This window comes from Ranitomeya variabilis, chromosome 3 (genome assembly GCF_051348905.1).
Source record: "Ranitomeya variabilis isolate aRanVar5 chromosome 3, aRanVar5.hap1, whole genome shotgun sequence".
Classification (NCBI taxonomy): domain Eukaryota; kingdom Metazoa; phylum Chordata; class Amphibia; order Anura; family Dendrobatidae; genus Ranitomeya; species Ranitomeya variabilis.
In genome coordinates this window covers 149,265,162-149,282,978 of record NC_135234.1, presented here as the reverse complement: position 1 = coordinate 149,282,978, position 17,817 = coordinate 149,265,162, and the positions used below count along the sequence as shown (strand labels likewise).

At 41.8% G+C, this 17,817-nt stretch overlaps 1 protein-coding gene across 4 annotated transcripts in view; it reads left to right on the top strand.

The window, feature by feature from the left end:
• PNPLA4 (patatin like domain 4, phospholipase and triacylglycerol lipase) overlaps positions 1-17,817 on the top strand; it is a 112,057-nt gene that overhangs the window by 53,569 nt on the left and 40,671 nt on the right. For all 4 annotated transcript variants that reach the window (XM_077294728.1, XM_077294727.1, XM_077294729.1 and 1 more), the window contains exon 5: positions 7,818-7,883. In XM_077294728.1, coding sequence (XP_077150843.1) covers positions 7,818-7,883 — 66 coding nt within the window. The remainder of the gene's footprint in view (positions 1-7,817; positions 7,884-17,817) is intronic.

Sequence of the window (17,817 nt, the reverse complement as noted above, 5' to 3'; positions counted from 1 at the left end):
GTCAGGAACATCCCATGGCTATTACTAGTGTTGTTGTTAGGATTAGGGACTGCGGTCAGTAGAGATACCACCTTCTCAGAGCTTGTTCCATGTTGCGTTTTAGCCACCAGGTCATATCAGTGTGGCCTCTTAACCACCAGGTCATAACAGTAGAGCTGGCCCACAATGTGTTAAATGCATCTCAAAAGAGGGAAAAGAAAGTTCTGAGTCATTTTTTTTTCCTTTGTAGCTTGTTTTGTCTTTTTTTTCCCCTTATTCTCTGGGTGATTCAGGATTTTGGTGCTGATATGGAGGTTCAGGGTCTGTCCTTGCGCGAGGATCAACTCGCTGGAAGGGTACAGAGTATCCAAGATTATGTTGTCCAGACTCCGGTATTAGAGCCTAGAATTCCTATTCCTGATTTATTTTCTGGAGATAGATCTAAATTTTTGAACTTTAAAAATAATTGCAGATTGTTTTTTGCTCTGAGACCCCGTTCCTCTGGTGACCCCATTCAGCAGGTGAAGATTGTTATTTTTTTTGCTGCGTGGCGACCCGCAGGACTGGGCATTCTCCCTTGAGCCAGGAACTCCTGCATTGCTCAATATTGACGCATTTTTTCAAGCGCTCGGATTGCTGTATGACGAGCCTAATTCTGTGGATCAGGCAGAAAAAACTTTGCTGGCTCTGTGTCAGGGTCAGGAAGCAGCAGAAGTATACTGCCAGAAATTTAGAAAGTGGTCTGTGCTCACAAAATGGAATGAGTATGCCCTGGCAGCGATTTTCAGAAAGGGTCTTTCTGAAGCCCTTAAAGATGTTATGGTGGGGTTTCCTACGCCTGCTGGTCTGAATGAGTCAATGTCTTTGGCCATTCAGATTGATCGGCGCTTGCGCGAGCGCAAGGTGGTGCACCATATGGCAGTGTCCTCTGAGCAGAGTCCTGAGACTATGCAATGTGATAGGATTTTGACTAGAGCAGAAAGGCAGAAATTCAGATGTCAGAATGGCCTGTGTTTTTACTGTGGTGATTCTGCTCATGCTATTTCTGATTGCCCTAAGCGTACTAAGAGGGTCCCTGGGTCTGTTACCATTAGTATTGTACAGCCTAAATTTCTCTTGTCTGTTACCCTGATTTGCTCATTGTCGTCCTTTTCTGTTATGGCATTTGTGGATTCTGGCGCTGCCCTGAACTTAATGGACTTAGAATTTGCCAAGCACTGTGGTTTTTCCTTGGAGCCTTTGCAGAGCCCTATTCCCTTAAGGGGGATTGATGCTACGCCATTGGCCAAGAATAAACCTCAGTACTGGACACAGTTAACCATGTACATGGCTCCAGCACATCAGGAAAATATTCGCTTTTTGGTGTTGCATAATTTGCATGATGTTGTTGTGCTGGGTTTTCCATGGTTACAGGTACATAATCCAGTGCTGGATTGGAGATCTATGTCTGTAACTGGTTGGGGTTGTCAGGGGATACATAGTGATATTCCTTTGATGTCCATTTCCTCGTCCCCTTCTTCTGAAGTTCCTGAGTTTAGGTCGGATTTCCAGGATATATTTGATGAGCCCAAGTCCAGTTCCCTGCCTCCTCATAGGGACTGCGATTGTGCCATTAATTTGATTCCTGGCTGTAAGTTCCCTAAGGGCCGACTTTTCAATCTGTCTGTGCCAGAGCATGCCGCTATGCGGAGTTATGTAAAGGAGTCCTTGGAGAATGGGCATATTCGCCCGTCTTCGTCACCGTTGGGAGCGGGATTTTTTTTTGTTGCCAAGAAGTATGGCTCCTTGAGACCCTGTATAGATTATCGCCTTCTCAATAAGATCACTGTCAAATTCCAGCACCCTTTACCTTTACTTTCTGATTTGTTTGCTCGGATTAAGGGTGCCAGTTGGTTTACTAAAATCGACCTTCGAGGGGCGTATAATCATGTGCGTATTAAACAAGGTGATGAATGGAAAACAGCATTTAATACGCCCGAAGGCCATTTTGAATATCTTGTGATGCCATTCGGGCTCTCTAATGCTCCATCGGTATTTCAGTCCTTTATGCATGATATTTTCCGGAATTATCTGGATAAATTCATGATTGTGTATTTGGATGATATTTTGGTTTTCTCCGATGATTGGGAGTCTCATGTGAAGCAGGTTAGGATGGTATTTCAGGTCCTTCGCGCTAATGCTTTGTTTGTGAAGGGGTCTAAGTGCCTCTTTGGAGTTCAGAAGGTTTCTTTTTTGGGTTTCATTTTTTCTCCCTCGGCTATTGAAATGGACCCTGTTAAAGTCCAGGCCATTCATGATTGGACTCAACCTACATCTGTAAAGAGCCTTCAGAAATTTTTGGGCTTTGCCAATTTTTATCGCCGCTTTATTGCTAATTTTTCTAGTGTGGTGAAGCCTCTGACCGATTTGACGAGGAAGGGCGCTGATGTGATGAATTGGTCCTCTGCGGCTGTTGAGGCCTTTCAGGAGCTTAAACGTCGTTTTACTTCTGCCCCTGTGTTGCGTCAGCCAGATGTTTCTCTCCCTTTTCAGGTTGAGGTTGATGCTTCTGAGATTGGGGCAGGGGCCGTTTTGTCTCAGAGAAATTCTGATGGCTCGTTGATGAAACCATGTGCTTTCTTCTCTAGAAAGTTTTCGCCTGCTGAGCGTAATTATGATGTTGGCAATCGGGGGTTGTTGGCTATGAAGTGGGCATTTGAGGAGTGGTGACATTGGCTTGAGGGAGCCAAGCATCGCGTGGTGGTCTTGACTGATCATAAGAATCTGATTTACCTCGAGTCTAATAAGCGGTTGAGTCCTAGACAAGCTCGGTGGTCTCTGTTTTTCTCACGTTTTGATTTTGTGGTCTCGTATATTCCGGGATCTAGCAATGTGGAGGCTGATGCCCTTTCTAGGAGTTTTTTGCCTGATTCTCCGGGAGTTCTTGAGCCGGCTGGGATCCTCAAGGAGGGGGTGATTCTTTCTGCCATCTCTTTTTGCGTACATATAATCCCTTAAAAACAATTTTTTATTAATATTGATATATATAAAACCCCAACCCATTAACGAAAAATTTACAACAAGATGAATAAGTCACCAAATATCCTAATGACCTATTGAGATCCTAGGTACAACTACCACTGACATCTGCCTTGCTGCGGGGGTTGGCACCCTAAGAGGTGATTTTTTGGCGCCCCCGCTCAACGTAGGCTATCCCTTGCTCCCCTACACTTTCCCTTTAGATAAAACGTGGGAAAACAATATAGGTGGGGAGTAGTGGTGAAACATAAATAGAAAAAAACACACAGAAAGACCTAGATCTCCAAAAACACCTCCATAAATACATATAAATGTTCCCAGCACAACGCATATATTGCATATGTCAGTATCCTCCTGGTCTTAAAACAATAAGCCTTAGTGACCAGTGTTAGAATGGTCCCATATTTAATATATATAAAGTATCCCCCATCCAAAAGTAGGAGGGGGTATATAATGTGCAAATGGGTAATTTCTTCCCAGAGGATAACTTAGCGTGTGCCGGTTTTACTTATCTTTCCCGCGCACCGCATATGTTGCATGTAGAATGTATTTCATATAAACTCATAATCAAAGGCAATATAACCTTAAAACCGATGTTACAATGATCTCATATCTAACAATATATCCCCCCTGTCAATAAGGGGTATAAGGTATGCTAATAGATGATTTCATATCAAAAGGATGACTTAGCGTGTGCCGGTTTAACTTCTCCTCGACGAGTTTCCCCGCTTTAGCAGTTCATCAGGAGGATTATCCAGTTATGATGCCAGATGCTTCATCGATATAGGGCATAAGCCGCCGGTGACATTATGCAGGTTTAAATAAACCACATGAGGTACGTGCTTCCAAACAGGACACGCCCCCTTCCAGTAATTCGACCGGGTCCCAGCTGGGTCAAAAAGATCCCATGTTCCCACCATCTGATATTCAAATTAATTCACAGCTATTATCAAAAACATGGCGCTAGTGTAATAATGTCATTTACATATATCGGATATTGACTTTCAAAGTTAGAAAACTCACTAATGATATTAATTCTAATGGACATCGCTTCTGCGCATGTCCCGAGATCCTGTGCTAAGTGAGACGCATCGCCATCTTCCTGGCGTTCAGGGTCTCATACAGCGCCTGCGTACTCCTTTAATTAAAACATCTCCTCTGCGCATGTCAAAAGATACTACATCGGGTGAGACGCACCACCATCTTTCTGGCGCCTAGCGTGTCACTCAGTGCATGCGCACTTAGCAAAGACAGACCGCAGGAAACCAGAGTATTTAAGAATTAATAGATTAAACTAAACAGGCAGAGCGCTGCACGAGGGAAATCCCCCGTCTTCATACTCAACGTTCTCAGTACATGATTTAGTTTATTATAATGTACCAAAGAATACATAATTTAGTGGAAAAAAAAAAATACCCTTATACGATAAAACATATGCAAAACATTGCCAGGGTACGGTAAAGCACCTAACATTAAGAATTAATATTAATTCTTAAATACTCTGGTTTCCTGCGGAAATTATCAATCTGGTGTCTTTTCGTTTGGCCCTTCCAGCTTCTTCTTCCATTCATAATGTGTTCTATAGATCCTTGTTGCGGAGATATGTGGTACCTGTGGTTCCCTCCGTTGATCCTCCGGCTCCGGTGTTGGTTGAGGGGGAATTGGAATATGTGGTGGAGAAGATTTTGGATTCTCGTTTTTCGAGGCGGAAGCTTCAGTATCTGGTCAAGTGGAAGGGTTATGGCCAGGAGGATAATTCTTGGGTTGTTGCCTCCGATGTTCATGCTGCCGATTTGTTTCTTGCTTTCCATTTGGCTCGTCCTGATCGGCCTGGGAGCTCTGGTGAGGGTTCGGTGACCCCTCCTCAAGGGGGGGTACTGTTGTGAATTCCGTTCTGGAGCTCCCTCCTGTGGTTGCTAATGGTATTTTTGTGAGTTCTGCCCTTGGGCTCCCTCTGGTGGTTTCGAGTGGAACTGCTGCTCCTTTAGGTAGCTGTAGCAGCTGCCTTCACTAATCGCCTTGCCTGGGTTTGTTATTTAAACCTGCTCTGGGCTTTAGTTCATGCCAGCTGTCAATGTTCTTGGTTGGATTTGGTTCTCTCCTTGGATTTCTCATATGGCCTGTCCTTGTCAGCAAAAGATAAGTTTTTGCTAGTTCTTGTTTGTCCATTTGTTTGGACTCTATTGCTCTGCAAATATGTCTCTTTTTGTCCAGCTTGTCACTATGTCATATTCAGGCTAGCTGGAAGCTCTGGGAAAGCAGATTTGTCCCTCCACACCGTGAGTCGGTGTGGAGTTCATTTTTGTAAACTCTGTGTGGATTTTGTAGTATTTAATACTGACCGCACAGTATCCTTTTCTCTCTGTCTATCAAGTTTATTATTGGCCTCCTTTGCTGAAATCTGATTTCATTTTTGTGTATGTCATTTCCCTCTCCACTCACAGTCAATATTTGTGGGGGGCTGTCTTTCCTTTTGGGGTTTTCTCTGAGGCAAGATAGCTTTCTATTTCCTTCTTTAGGGGTAGTTAGTTCTTAGGCTGTGAAGAGGTGTCTAGGGAGAGTCAGGAACATCCCACGGCTATTACTAGTGTTGTTGTTAGGATTAGGGACTGCGGTCAGTAGAGATACCACCTTCTCAGAGCTCGTTCCATGTTGCGTTTTAGCCACCAGGTCATATCAGTGTGGCCTCTTAACCACCAGGTCATACCAGTTGGCTACCAGTTTTCTGTGCTTTGCCAGGGAGACATTCTGCTCGCTGCTGTCATCCCCTGGTGTCCTTTCCTGTGCCTCGCTCTCCTTCACCCTCACTGAATGATGTCCTTTCCTTCTGTATGTCTCTTTTTCCATGAGCTGTAGTACTTCAGACTACACAGCCCCTTCAGATATTCTGACACTCTATGTCGGTCTGCTCTCTTCTGTCTCTCTCACAATCTGACCTCTGTTTCCCTCCAAACCACAATATTTATCATATGCAGGGGAGTCACCTAGAAATTGGATCAAAAGCTCCCTTTTGTGGCCTGGAATGTGAACATGTTGTGTGTATTGTGGTTACCTGATAAAAGATATCCTTCATCGCTTCCAAATGTAACATCACTCTTCCCATGAGGAAAACAATGCTACTGTGATAACCGGGACCCTGGGGTGCCACACTAGCACTGATCACTTGCATATAATCCCTCTGATGCCACTCTAACTATTGACAGTGACATCAAGAAGCATTGTCCTGATCGCGTTGTCCTGAAGGTCTCTATGAAGACCCCTGACCGCAAGATGGCCACGGGGACCTTAAAGGAAGGTAGGTTCTCAATCCCTGCTCAGAGCAGGGACTGAGTAATCTCCTTCCTTGCCTGTCAGTCACTTCTCTGATGTTCTGCAATGCAGATGCATTGCAGAACATCAAATCAGTGATCTGATGTAGTAAAGTGATGTCCCATGGGACAATGTAAAAAAATTAAAACAAAAATATTATGTGTAAAAATATTTTTTAAAGATCCCTAAATAAAGAAAAAAATAAGAAACAAATATTTTCCCAATACATTTATTTATGCAAATAAAAAATTAAACAATAAAATTACACATATTTGATATTGCCGTGTCCGTAACAACCTGCTCTATAAAAGTGTCCTACAAGTTAACCCCTTCAGTGAATACCATAAAAAATAAAAACAAGGCAAAAAACAATGCTTTATCATCATACCACCGGACAAAAAGTGCAATAAAACACGATCAAAAAGACGAGTGTAAATAAAAATGGTAAAGCTAAAAACATCGTCTTGTCCCGCAAAAAAATAAGTTGCCATACAGCTCCATCAGTGGAAAAATAAAAGTTATAGCCCTTAGAATAAAGCTGTGCAAAAATAATAATTTTTATCTATAAAATAGTTTTTATTGTGTAAAAGCGCCAAAACATAAAAAAAGACATAAATTGGGTAATCATACTGACCCAAAGAATAAAGCCCGCCTTACCCATGTTACTATACGCAAAACGGTATAAAAATTGACCCTATTCAGGTTACATGTGATCAAAAAAAAAAAATTCAATTGAATGGGGTTGATCTGTGATATTACACCTTATGTTTATTGTAGTCTATTCAATTATTATGCACTTCAAGAATATTAAGATACCAAAGATTGTAGCTTATATCTACAAAACAGGCTTAATAAACTTTTGGACTTTGCAGAGGATAAACAAATGTTCCCTATTTTGTCTCTTACATGTAAATATTTGTATTTTCCATATTTCATTTTGTTACATGTCAATGTACCAATACTTAGAGATCTGGGTCTTTTTTCATATAATGTATTTATAAAACATTAGTGAAGCAATTTCTACCAGAACGATAAAGAGTTCTTGTCAATGGGGAAAAAAACATAAAAGTCAAGTTTAAGAGTTTTTGACACTGTCATACGTTGAATAATCCAGAATTGTAGTTATATCTTGGAGTAAAAAAAATGTGTTTCAGTAGCTAACAAGTATAACAAAGTGACTAAAAAGGGACCTGAGCACTAGTGTGAAATTTCCAGCTTATTACTATTTCATGCCTTTTATATAACAATGCAACGGCGAGGTTCATCACCTCCAACTATATTGAATAGCTCAAGACTGCTATTGCTGTTCTTCCTTAAAATAGGATTATATGGCACCTAGAGCATAGAAAAGACAGTCCTATTTTAAGAATGGTTGTGGTAATTTCATGTAATTGCACTAAAGTAAAGGTGCTTAAGAGATGCTTGCTAGCTAGAAAATGATATTTCATGTCACTGTACTGTTAAATTTTTATTAAATTGATCATTTCAAAGCTTTTATCAATTTCTTGCAGGTGCTTTTGGCAAGTTGTTTTGTTCCTCTGTATGCTGGTGTCAGTGCTGTTAATTACAAGGGAGAGGTAGGTAATAATCAATACCATGACTATGAATTTTATTTTTTTAGATTTGATGCCTTATATACTTGATATATTTAATCTTAACTGGTAAAATGTCTCAATCTTTTTAAAGTAATGCATAGGTTTAAAAGCAACCAATAATTTATTTCTAAATCTTTGATTGAATGTATAGTTTTAATAATGTGTTTAGTGAGGATGAAACCCAGATAAAGACAATTTACTAGATGAGTGCTGTTCAAAAAAATGAATAGATATTTTTACCATCACTTTTATATAAGATAACATGTATTTTAACCATGTAAGGACCAAGCCACTTTGCAGGTTAATGACCAGGCCTTAAAATCTGACCACTGTCAATTTATGTGGTTATAACTCTGGAACACTTCAACAGATCCCGTGTATTCTGAAACAGTTTTTGAATTTGAAGTGACTTTGGGGGCCTATATGACAGAAAATACCCAAAAGTGACACCATTCTAAAAACTACACCCCTCAATGTGTTCAAAATCAGATTCAAGAAGTTTATTAATCCTTCAGGTGCTTCATGAGAACTGAAGCAATGTGGAAGGAATAAATGAGCATTTAACTTTTTTCCACAAAAATGTTACTTCGGACACAATTTTTTTTATTTTCTCAAGGGTATCAGGAGAAAATTAACCACAATATTTGTTGCGCAGTTTCTACTAAGTACACATATACACCATGTGTTGAGGAAGACCACTCTTTTTTTGCGCATGGCAGGGCTCTGAAGGGAAGGAGCACCATTTGAGGTTTTGAACGTAAAATTGGCTGGAATCAAGAGCGAACGCTATGTCTCGTTTGGAGAACCCCTGATGTGCCTAAACAGTGGAAACCCCCGACAAGTGACCCCATTTTGGAAACTAGACCCTAGATGTTTATTGACCACTCTGAAACCCTAAGTGCTTCACATAAGTTTATAACGAAAAGCCATGAAAATTAAAAATCACATTTTAATCACATCTTTTAGCACCATTTTTTTTTATTTTAACAATGGTTCCAGGAGAAAATGGACATCAAAATTGTTGTGCAATAATTCCTGATTATGCCGATACCCCATGTATGGAGGAAGACCACTGTTTGGGTGCACAGCAGGGCCCGGAAAGGAAGGAGCAAGGTTTGACTTTTTCAACACAAAATTAGCTGAAATTGAGAGCAGATGCCATGTCATGTTTGGAGGGCCCCTGATGTGCCTAAACAGTGGAAACCCCACACAATTGATACCATTTTGGAAACTAGACCACACAGGGAACTTATCTAGATGTGTGGTGAGCATCTTGAACCACCAGGTACTTTACAAAAGTTTACAACAGAGCTAAGAAATACAAAAAAATCTAATTTTTCCTGCAAAATTTTTCTTTTTGGCTTCTTTTACACTTACTGTGTTTTTTTGCAGCCCGTTATAAAGGACAGCAAAAAACTGTGGATCGTCGTTTTTCAAGTTTCCAATACTATGTAAAAATGGTACTATGTACTATGGAAAAATAAAACGTCATTCCGCAAAACCAGAAGTCGCGGTGCACCACAAAAGCAAGCTTTATTTGTTTTTGCAGCCCCATTGATTTTCAGTGGGGGCCGTGTCCATAAGCCGGCTCGATATTTTTTCACGGCCGTAAATATGACCCTCACTGTGTCTGTCAGTGGATGTTAAGGGGTTAAGTAGGGATGAGCTAGCAACAAAATGCTTGGTTGCTTGTTACTTCAACCAAGCAATTCCTCAAGCTCGGGTGCTCATTTTGAGTAACTAGTATAATGGGATTCAATGGGAAACCTGGACATTTTTCCAGCAGACACTACAAGAAGGTCTAGGGAGGCAGTGAATATGTTGAAATGGATGGAAAAAGCTCTGAATGGAAGGAGAACAGCTTGGGGAAGAAACCTGGAAGAATCTCCCAGATCGTTGCTGAGAGCAATGGTGTCACACTTTTACTCCACATTAAGGACTGACAATGAAATATTCAAAATCAACAAGAAATTGCAGTTTACAGGGAAAAAATGTCAAGAAACATTCTTTCCTGTATAATGACTTGTATATAAGGCAAAATTTAAAAAGGGTTTAAAAAAAATAATAATTTAATTAAACCAAAATTGTATTTTTTTATTAATTTTTACTAAATTTTTATTAAGTTTTTATAAAAAAATTGGAAATTTCAATGTAATTTATGAAAGAAGCAAGAACTGCCAAAAATTAGATGAAAGAGGTATTCAGATACACCCTATATTAGACATAAAGGAGGGCCTCATTCATATTATGTTCAAATTATTATGTAGTAGTACTCCTAGACTCATAAAGGCTATGCATTAAATGCAAAGACTGCCAAAAATTATAAACAGGGTCATCCGTACACCCTTAAATGCAACAAGTGGAATGCCTCAAATATTGTGAACAAAGTGTAGTTGTGCTACTCATAATAATAATAATAATAATAATACTAATAATAATATAGAAACAATAGAACAAATGCGGCAGCACTCACCAATCCTGCAGTTCAAGTGTCCTTTATTGAAACACACGGAAAGACAACTTCACGGCTCGGGGGAGTGAAATAGACCAGGAGTGCGACGGGCGAGACGACAGCCGTTTCGCGCTGCAGAAGAGCGCTTCTACGGGTCCATGTCAGAGAGGAAGTGATGCCAGGATAAGTAGGTGAGTAACCACGGACTCCTCCTGCGTCAACCTCCAATTGGACAATAGAAAAGTGCACTGTGCTCATTAAAAACAGTTTAAAAACAAATACAAAAGCACGTTACAAACATGGACAAACAACAGATGATATATACAATCCTACATTCCTGAGATCGACATACAGATCGCAATACAATATATTACGGCAGGGGCATCTAAGATAAGCGGCGCCAAATCCTGCCTATCGTATAACAAGGAAAGAAGATAACCATCAACAAAACCTGCAGAGAAAAAACATATTAAAGACGCAACATCATAAATATACAGGTAAGATCAAGAAGAGATATAGAAACAATAACATGGAAATATCCTTACAAAGCTACCTTATAGAAAAACGGACATGTCTATTCTGTCATTCAGGCCAGCCGGGCCAGTTGCTTGTGTCCGCATAATCCACCTAGCCTCTTGTCTCAACAACATTTTATGGAGATCACCACCCTGCACCGGCAGGGTCACTTTTTTAATAACTGCAAATGTTAACACTTCAGGGTTCCCTCCATGGCTTTCTCTGATATGGTTAATCAGTCTCGGAACACCTTTACCTGAGAGGACTGATTACATCCAAAAATTCTAAGATCATACCCCCAAATTTTTGGGTAAAGGACATTCCCATATTGTTACAACTATTAAGGTAATTTACAAATAAGTCAAACTCAGCCTCAGTACCGTCCCACACCATGAACACGTCGTCGACATACCTCAAGAAAAGTTTGATGTGTTTCAAGAAAATATTGTCAATCGAGTAGATGTAATCTTCCTCAAAAACGGCCATGTAAAGATTAGCAAAAGTACATGCAGCCGGGGTCCCCATGGCAGTCCCAGTGGTCTGTCTGTACCAGGTGTCAAAAAAAGTGAAGGCATTGTGTGTTAGTATAAAATCGAAACCTCCATACACAAAATCAATGTACCCCTGACTTTTGTCGGTAGTCCTTAAAATACGTCTGATAGTATCTACACCCAACCCCTGCGGGATATTAGTGTTCAGACTCACCACATCAATGGACGCCAGGGAGAACCCCGGCTGCCATTCAAAACCCTGAACATGACCTAAGAATGAATTTGTGTCTTTGATGTAGGACGGAACGTTGATGAGTAGGGGACGTAGTAGCCAGTCAATATACTGGGGTAGGGGCTCAGTGAGCGAACCTACCCCAGACGCAATAGGTCTCCCAGGGGGAACAGTCATAGATTTATGAATTTTAGGGAGGTAATACCAGTGAGGTTTCGTAGGGAAGCTAGGGAGCAACCTTTCTGCCTTCCTCTGTGTGATGACCCCGTTTTCTACTGCCTTCCTAAGAAAGGTACAGAACTCATATTTTAAATTTATGTGTGGGGTCCCCCTGTAACTTGGTATAAGTTGACGTGTCTGACAGTTGTCGATCGGCTTCTGCCAAATAAGATTCCCTAGGCAATAAGACTGTTTTTCCCTCTTTATCAGCGGGGCATACGATCATATCTGTCCAGCTAGCTATTTCCCTCAACGCCCTTGTTTCACTGGTAGTAAGATTGGGGGTAGCTTTTTTATATAGCAAAGCTTCCATGTCCTTTAGGACTAACGTTTCGAATAAATCGATCATATTGCCAGGGGAAACTGGGGGTATATACGTAGAAGGAACCCCACCCAAGAACGGGGCACTATCACTCACCCCAGGTGTTTTGACATCTAATGCTGTATTAGTAAGACTGAGCAGACATCTCGCGTCTTCATGTAAATCTGCAAGAACATCTTCCTGAGCGTTTGCCATAAAACCTAGAGGTCCCACATTGCAAGGGCGTTCCCCTTCTAGAATTGTAGACTCTGTAGGACTAGAAAGAAAAAATTTATACAAATGCATTTTCCTCGTAGCTTTAAATAAATCTATTTGAAAGGAAACAAAATCAAATCCATCAGGTATGCAATAATTCAGGCCTTTTGATAGAAGTGATAATTGGGCTGCGTCCAGACTACGATGTGTCAAATTGACCACAAAATCACCAGGAGAAGTCTTTAATATCATTCCTGTCTCCACGAGACATACTTCCTTTTGCGCCGCCATTCGGGGCCGGCATTTACGCTTGCCCCTCCGTGTCTTCCTCCTAAAGGGATCGAAGCTTAGTTTGAGTTTCCAAGGACATATCCTCTGAAGATCCTGCATTAGTGGTCGGTCCCTCACTAAGACTGGAATCTGATTCGGTTGTTAAATAGTCTTTACCACCCTGCTGATTATGTCTTTTCTTGTTATAACTGCGTTTTCTTTGTCTGAATTTGCCCCCTTGGGCATGTACAGACCGGTTATCTTTTTGCAACTTATTCCAAGTAAAGATATTGCCAGAATCATAATCATTCTTATCCCTCAGGAATGTATCCCTTTTCCTTTGTTTTGTTTCCGCCTGTATAAGAATCAGCCTAGAATCCAGTTTCTTGTTAAAGGCCGTCCATTGGCTATCAGTCAGTCTATTTTGTAATTCTGACTGCGTTTTCGATATCTCTGTATTAAGTAACTCATAATTCTGTATATTGGACTTTAAAACCAATTCCAGCAGGTCTTGAGAACATTTAAGCATAATCTTCTCCCATTCAGTCTTGAAAGACATGTCATTACTGTAATGAGAGATCTCTTTCCATCCTCTCGGGACTCGATTATTATCGACATATGATTGCAAAGAGTTGTTTGTCCAAAATAACCTAATCTCTCTCTCTGAGAGATTAGTCAGTTTATGCTCCAGAGACCTTGTGCTTAGCATATGCACCTCGTCCGTCTGTTCGCACTCCTTAAAATAATTGACAGCATCCTCCCGGCCGGCTTGCAAACTACCTCGTACAGGTGCCAAATCGGACTCAATGATGTGGTGAAAAAAATCAGACTAATCTCACCGTAACATCAATAGAAAATCTCAATAAGGGCGTGCGTGCTCGAAACAACAAATGTCCAATAAAAAAAGGAAAAAAGAGAGCAGCACAGCCTGAATGTCCAGAGATTATCAATAGCGTGTAATACACAGAGCAAACGGTCGTCCAAAAATGAGTGGAGGTGCTCGCGTGATATAAAGTATAAGTCATATAGAAACAATAGAACAAACGCGGCAGCACTCACCAATCCTGCAGTTCAAGTGTCCTTTATTGAAACACACGGAAAGACATCTTCATGGCTCGGGGGAGTGAAATAGACCAGGAGTGCGACGGGCGAGACGACGGCCGCTTCGCGCTGCAGAAGAGCGCTTCTACGGGTCCATGTCAGAGAGGAAGTGACGCCAGGATAAGTAGGTGAGTAACCACGAACTCCTCCTGCGTCAACCTCCAATCAGACAATAGAAAAGTGCACTGTGCTCATTAAAAACAGTTTAAAAACAAATACAAAAGCACGTTACAAACATGGACAAACAACAGATGATATATACAATCCTACATTCCTGAGATCGACATACAGATCGCAATACAATATATCACAGCAGGGGCATCTAAGATAAGCGGCGCCAAATCCTGCCTATCGCATAACAAGGAAAGAAGATAACCATCAACAAAACCTGCAGAGAAAAAATATATTAAAGACGCAACATCATAAATATACAGGTAAGATCAAGAAGAGATATAGAAACAATAAGGTAGCTTTGTAAGGATATTTCCATGTTATTGTTTCTATATCTCTTCTTGATCTCACCTGTATATTTATGATGTTGCGTCTTTAATATATTTTTTCTCTGCAGGTTTTGTTGATGGTTATCTTCTGTCCTTGTTTTACGATAGGCAGGATTTGGCGCCGCTTATCTTAGATGCCCCTGCCGTGATATATTGTATTGCGATCTGTATGTCGATCTCAGGAATGTAGGATTGTATATATCATCTGTTGTTTGTCCATGTTTGTAACGTGCTTTTGTATTTGTTTTTAAACTGTTTTTAATGAGCACAGTGCACTTTTCTATTGTCCAATTGGAGGTTGACGCAGGAGGAGTTCGTGGTTACTCACCTACTTATCCTGGCATCACTTCCTCTCTGACATGGACCCGTAGAAGCGCTCTTCTGCAGCGCGAAACGGCCGTCGTCTTGCCCGTCGCACTCCTGGTCTATTTCATTCCCCCGAGCCGTGAAGATGTCTTTCCGTGTGTTTCAATAAAGGACACTTGAACTGCAGGATTGGTGAGTGCTGCCGAGTTTGTTCTATTGTTTCTATATGATTTATACTTTATATCACGCGAGCACCTCCACTCATTTTCAGACGACCGTTTGCTCTGTGTATTACACACTATTGATAATCTCTGGACATTCTGGCTGTGCTGCCCTCTTTTTTCCTTTTTTTATTGGATAATAATAATCTATATTTATATAGCACCAACATATTCCATAGCACTTTACAATTAAGCGGGGACATATACAGACAAATTCAAAACAAGTTAAGACAATTTAAACAGTGACATTAGGAGTGAGGTCCCTGCTTGCAAGCTTACAATCTACAAGGAAATGGGGGGGACACAATAGGTGAAAAGTGCTTGTTATTTCAGGTCTGGCAATTATAATAAATAGGGATTTTCATATAAAGCTGCATGATCTGGTCATCAGCCCGTGTGTTTAAGTGCAATAGTCAAGTATCATGTGCAGTTATCATGAGCATGGAGGGTGTGGAGACAAATGAATAGTAGGGTGCAGATTTAGAATAATATTTGGAAGGAGGGAACAGGGCAAAGTTAGATTACTGAGTAGTTGATGTGGTAGGCTTGTTTGAAGAGATGGGTTTTTAGAGCACGCTTGAATAGGTCGGGGCTAGGCATCAGTCTGATCGTCTGGGGAAGTGCATTCCAGAGAGCTGGTGCAGCACGAGAGAAGTCTTGTAGATGGAGGTGTGAGGTTCGGATTACAGGGGATGTTAGCCTTAGGTCACTTGTAGAACGGAGGGCACGTGTAGGGTGATAGACAGAGATGAGAGAGGAGATATAAGGCGGCGCAGAACTGTGGAGGGCTTTGTGGGTGAGAGAGATGAGTTTATACTGGACCCTGTAGCGAATGGGTAGCCAGTGTAATGACTGGCACAAGATGGAGGCATCGGTGAAGCGGTTGGACAGAAATATGACCCTGGCTGCCGCATTCAAGATGGATTAGAGAGGAGAAAGTTTGGTAAGAGGGAGACCGATCAGAAGAGAGTTGCAGTAGTCCAGACGAGAATGAATAAGAACAACAGTAAGAGTCTTAGCAGTTTCAAAGGTGAGAAAAGGTCGGATTCTGGAGATGTTTTTAAGATGCAGGTGACAAGAGCGAGTGAGTGATCGGATATAGGGAGTAAAGGAAAGATCGGTGTCGAATATGACACCAAGACAGCGGGCATGCTGCTTGGGAGTTATGTTTGAACCCTCCAGAGTAATTTCGATGTTTGGAAGAGTGAGGTTAGTAGAAGGGAGAAGCACAAGAAGTTCTGTTTTGGAGAGATTTAGTTTCAGATAGAGGGAGGACATGATGTTAGAGACAGCAGACAGACAATCCTTGGTATTTTGAATTAGGGTAGGGGTGATGACAGGGGAAGAAGTGTATAATTGGGTGTCATTAGCATAGAGATGATACTGGAACCCAAATCTGCTGATTGTTTGTCCAATAGTGGCCGTGTAGAGAGAGAAGAGGAGGGGGCCTAGGACTAAGCCCTGCAGAACCCCGATAGTAAGGGGACGAGGAGAGGAAGACGAGCCGTCAAAGGATACAGTGAAGGAGCGGTCAGAGAGGTAGGAGGAGACCCAGGAGAGGGCTGTGTCCTTGAGGCTTATGGAGCGGAGCATAGTGAGAAGGAGCTGGTGATCCACAGTGTCAAATGCGGCAGAGAGATCCAGGAGAATCAGCAGAGAGCAATGACCTTTGGATTTAGCTGTTATTAGATCATTAGAGACTTTAGTGAGTGCAGTTTCAGTGGAGTGTAAAGAGCGGAAAACAGATTGTAAGGGGTTGAGAAGACACTTATCCGAGAGATAGCGGATTAGACGGCAGTGGACCAAGCGTTCCAGGAGTTTAGAGATGAAGGAAAGGTTAGATACAGGTCTATAGTTAGCAGTGCAGTTCTGGTCCAGGGATGGCTTTTTAAGTAAAGGGGTTATGATGGCATGTTTAAATGAGGAGGGAAAGATACCTGAAGAAAGAGAGAGGTTAAATATTTTAGTCAGGTGAGTGGTGACCACTGGTGAGAGAGACTGCGGGAGAGGTGAAGGAATGGGGTCACTGTGGCAGGTTGTAGGCCGAGCAGAAGCGAGGAGTTTGGAAACTTCTTCTTCTGAGACAGGCTCAAAGATGTCTAGTGAGCTTGAGGTGCGGCACGGAAGGGGATCCAGGCACTGAGGAGATTCGGCTGAGATATCCTGATGGATGTGGTTGATTTTTTCTAGGAAATAAGTGGCCAGATTCTCACCACTGAGATTGGTGATGGGGGCCTCTACTTTAGGTTTCAGGAGGGAATTTAAGGTTTCAAAAAGTCATTTTGGGTTGTTGGATAGTGAGGTGATGAGGGTGGTGAAGTAGGATTGTTTGGCCAGATAAAGGGTAGAGTTATAGGTTTTGAGCATGAACTTATAGTGGATGAAGTCTTCTGCTAAGAGAGACATTCTCCACTGCCGCTCTGCACACCTTGAACAACACTGAAGAAAGCGTGTTTGCATAGTGTGCCAGGGCTGCCGTTGTCTGTGTCGGATCTTTCTGCGTGTAGAAGGTGCTGCTTCATCTAGGGCATTCTTCAGTGTATTATTGAAGTGTGACAATGCTAAGTCTGGACAGAAGAGGGAGGAGATGGGGGCTAAAGATGTGTGGAGATTGTCCATAAGCTGCTGGGTATTAATGGAACGTGTATTGCGATAAGTGTGGTAAGTGGGGGTGTCCTGAGTGAGGAGACAATTCTTGACAGAGAAGGAAAGAAGGTTGTGGTCCGAAAGCGGGAGAGGGGAGTTAGTAAAGTCGTGCAGCGATCCGGAATGGGAGAAAACCAGGTCCAGAGTATTCCCGTCCTCATGCGTAGGAGAATTAGTAAACTGTGAGAGGCTGAATGAAGAAGTTAGAGAAAGAAGATGAGAGGCAGATTGGGAGAGGGGATCATTGATGGGGATGTTAAAGTCTCCCATGATGAGGGTGGGGATGTCACAGGATAGAAAGTGAGTAAGCCAGGTGGCAAAGTGGTCTAGAAACAGGCGGGAGGAGCCAGGAGGGCGGTAAACAACTGCCACCTGCAAGGAGAAGGGCTTAAAGAGTCTGACGGTGTGGACTTCAAAGGAAGGAAATGTAAGTGAGGGAACCGGG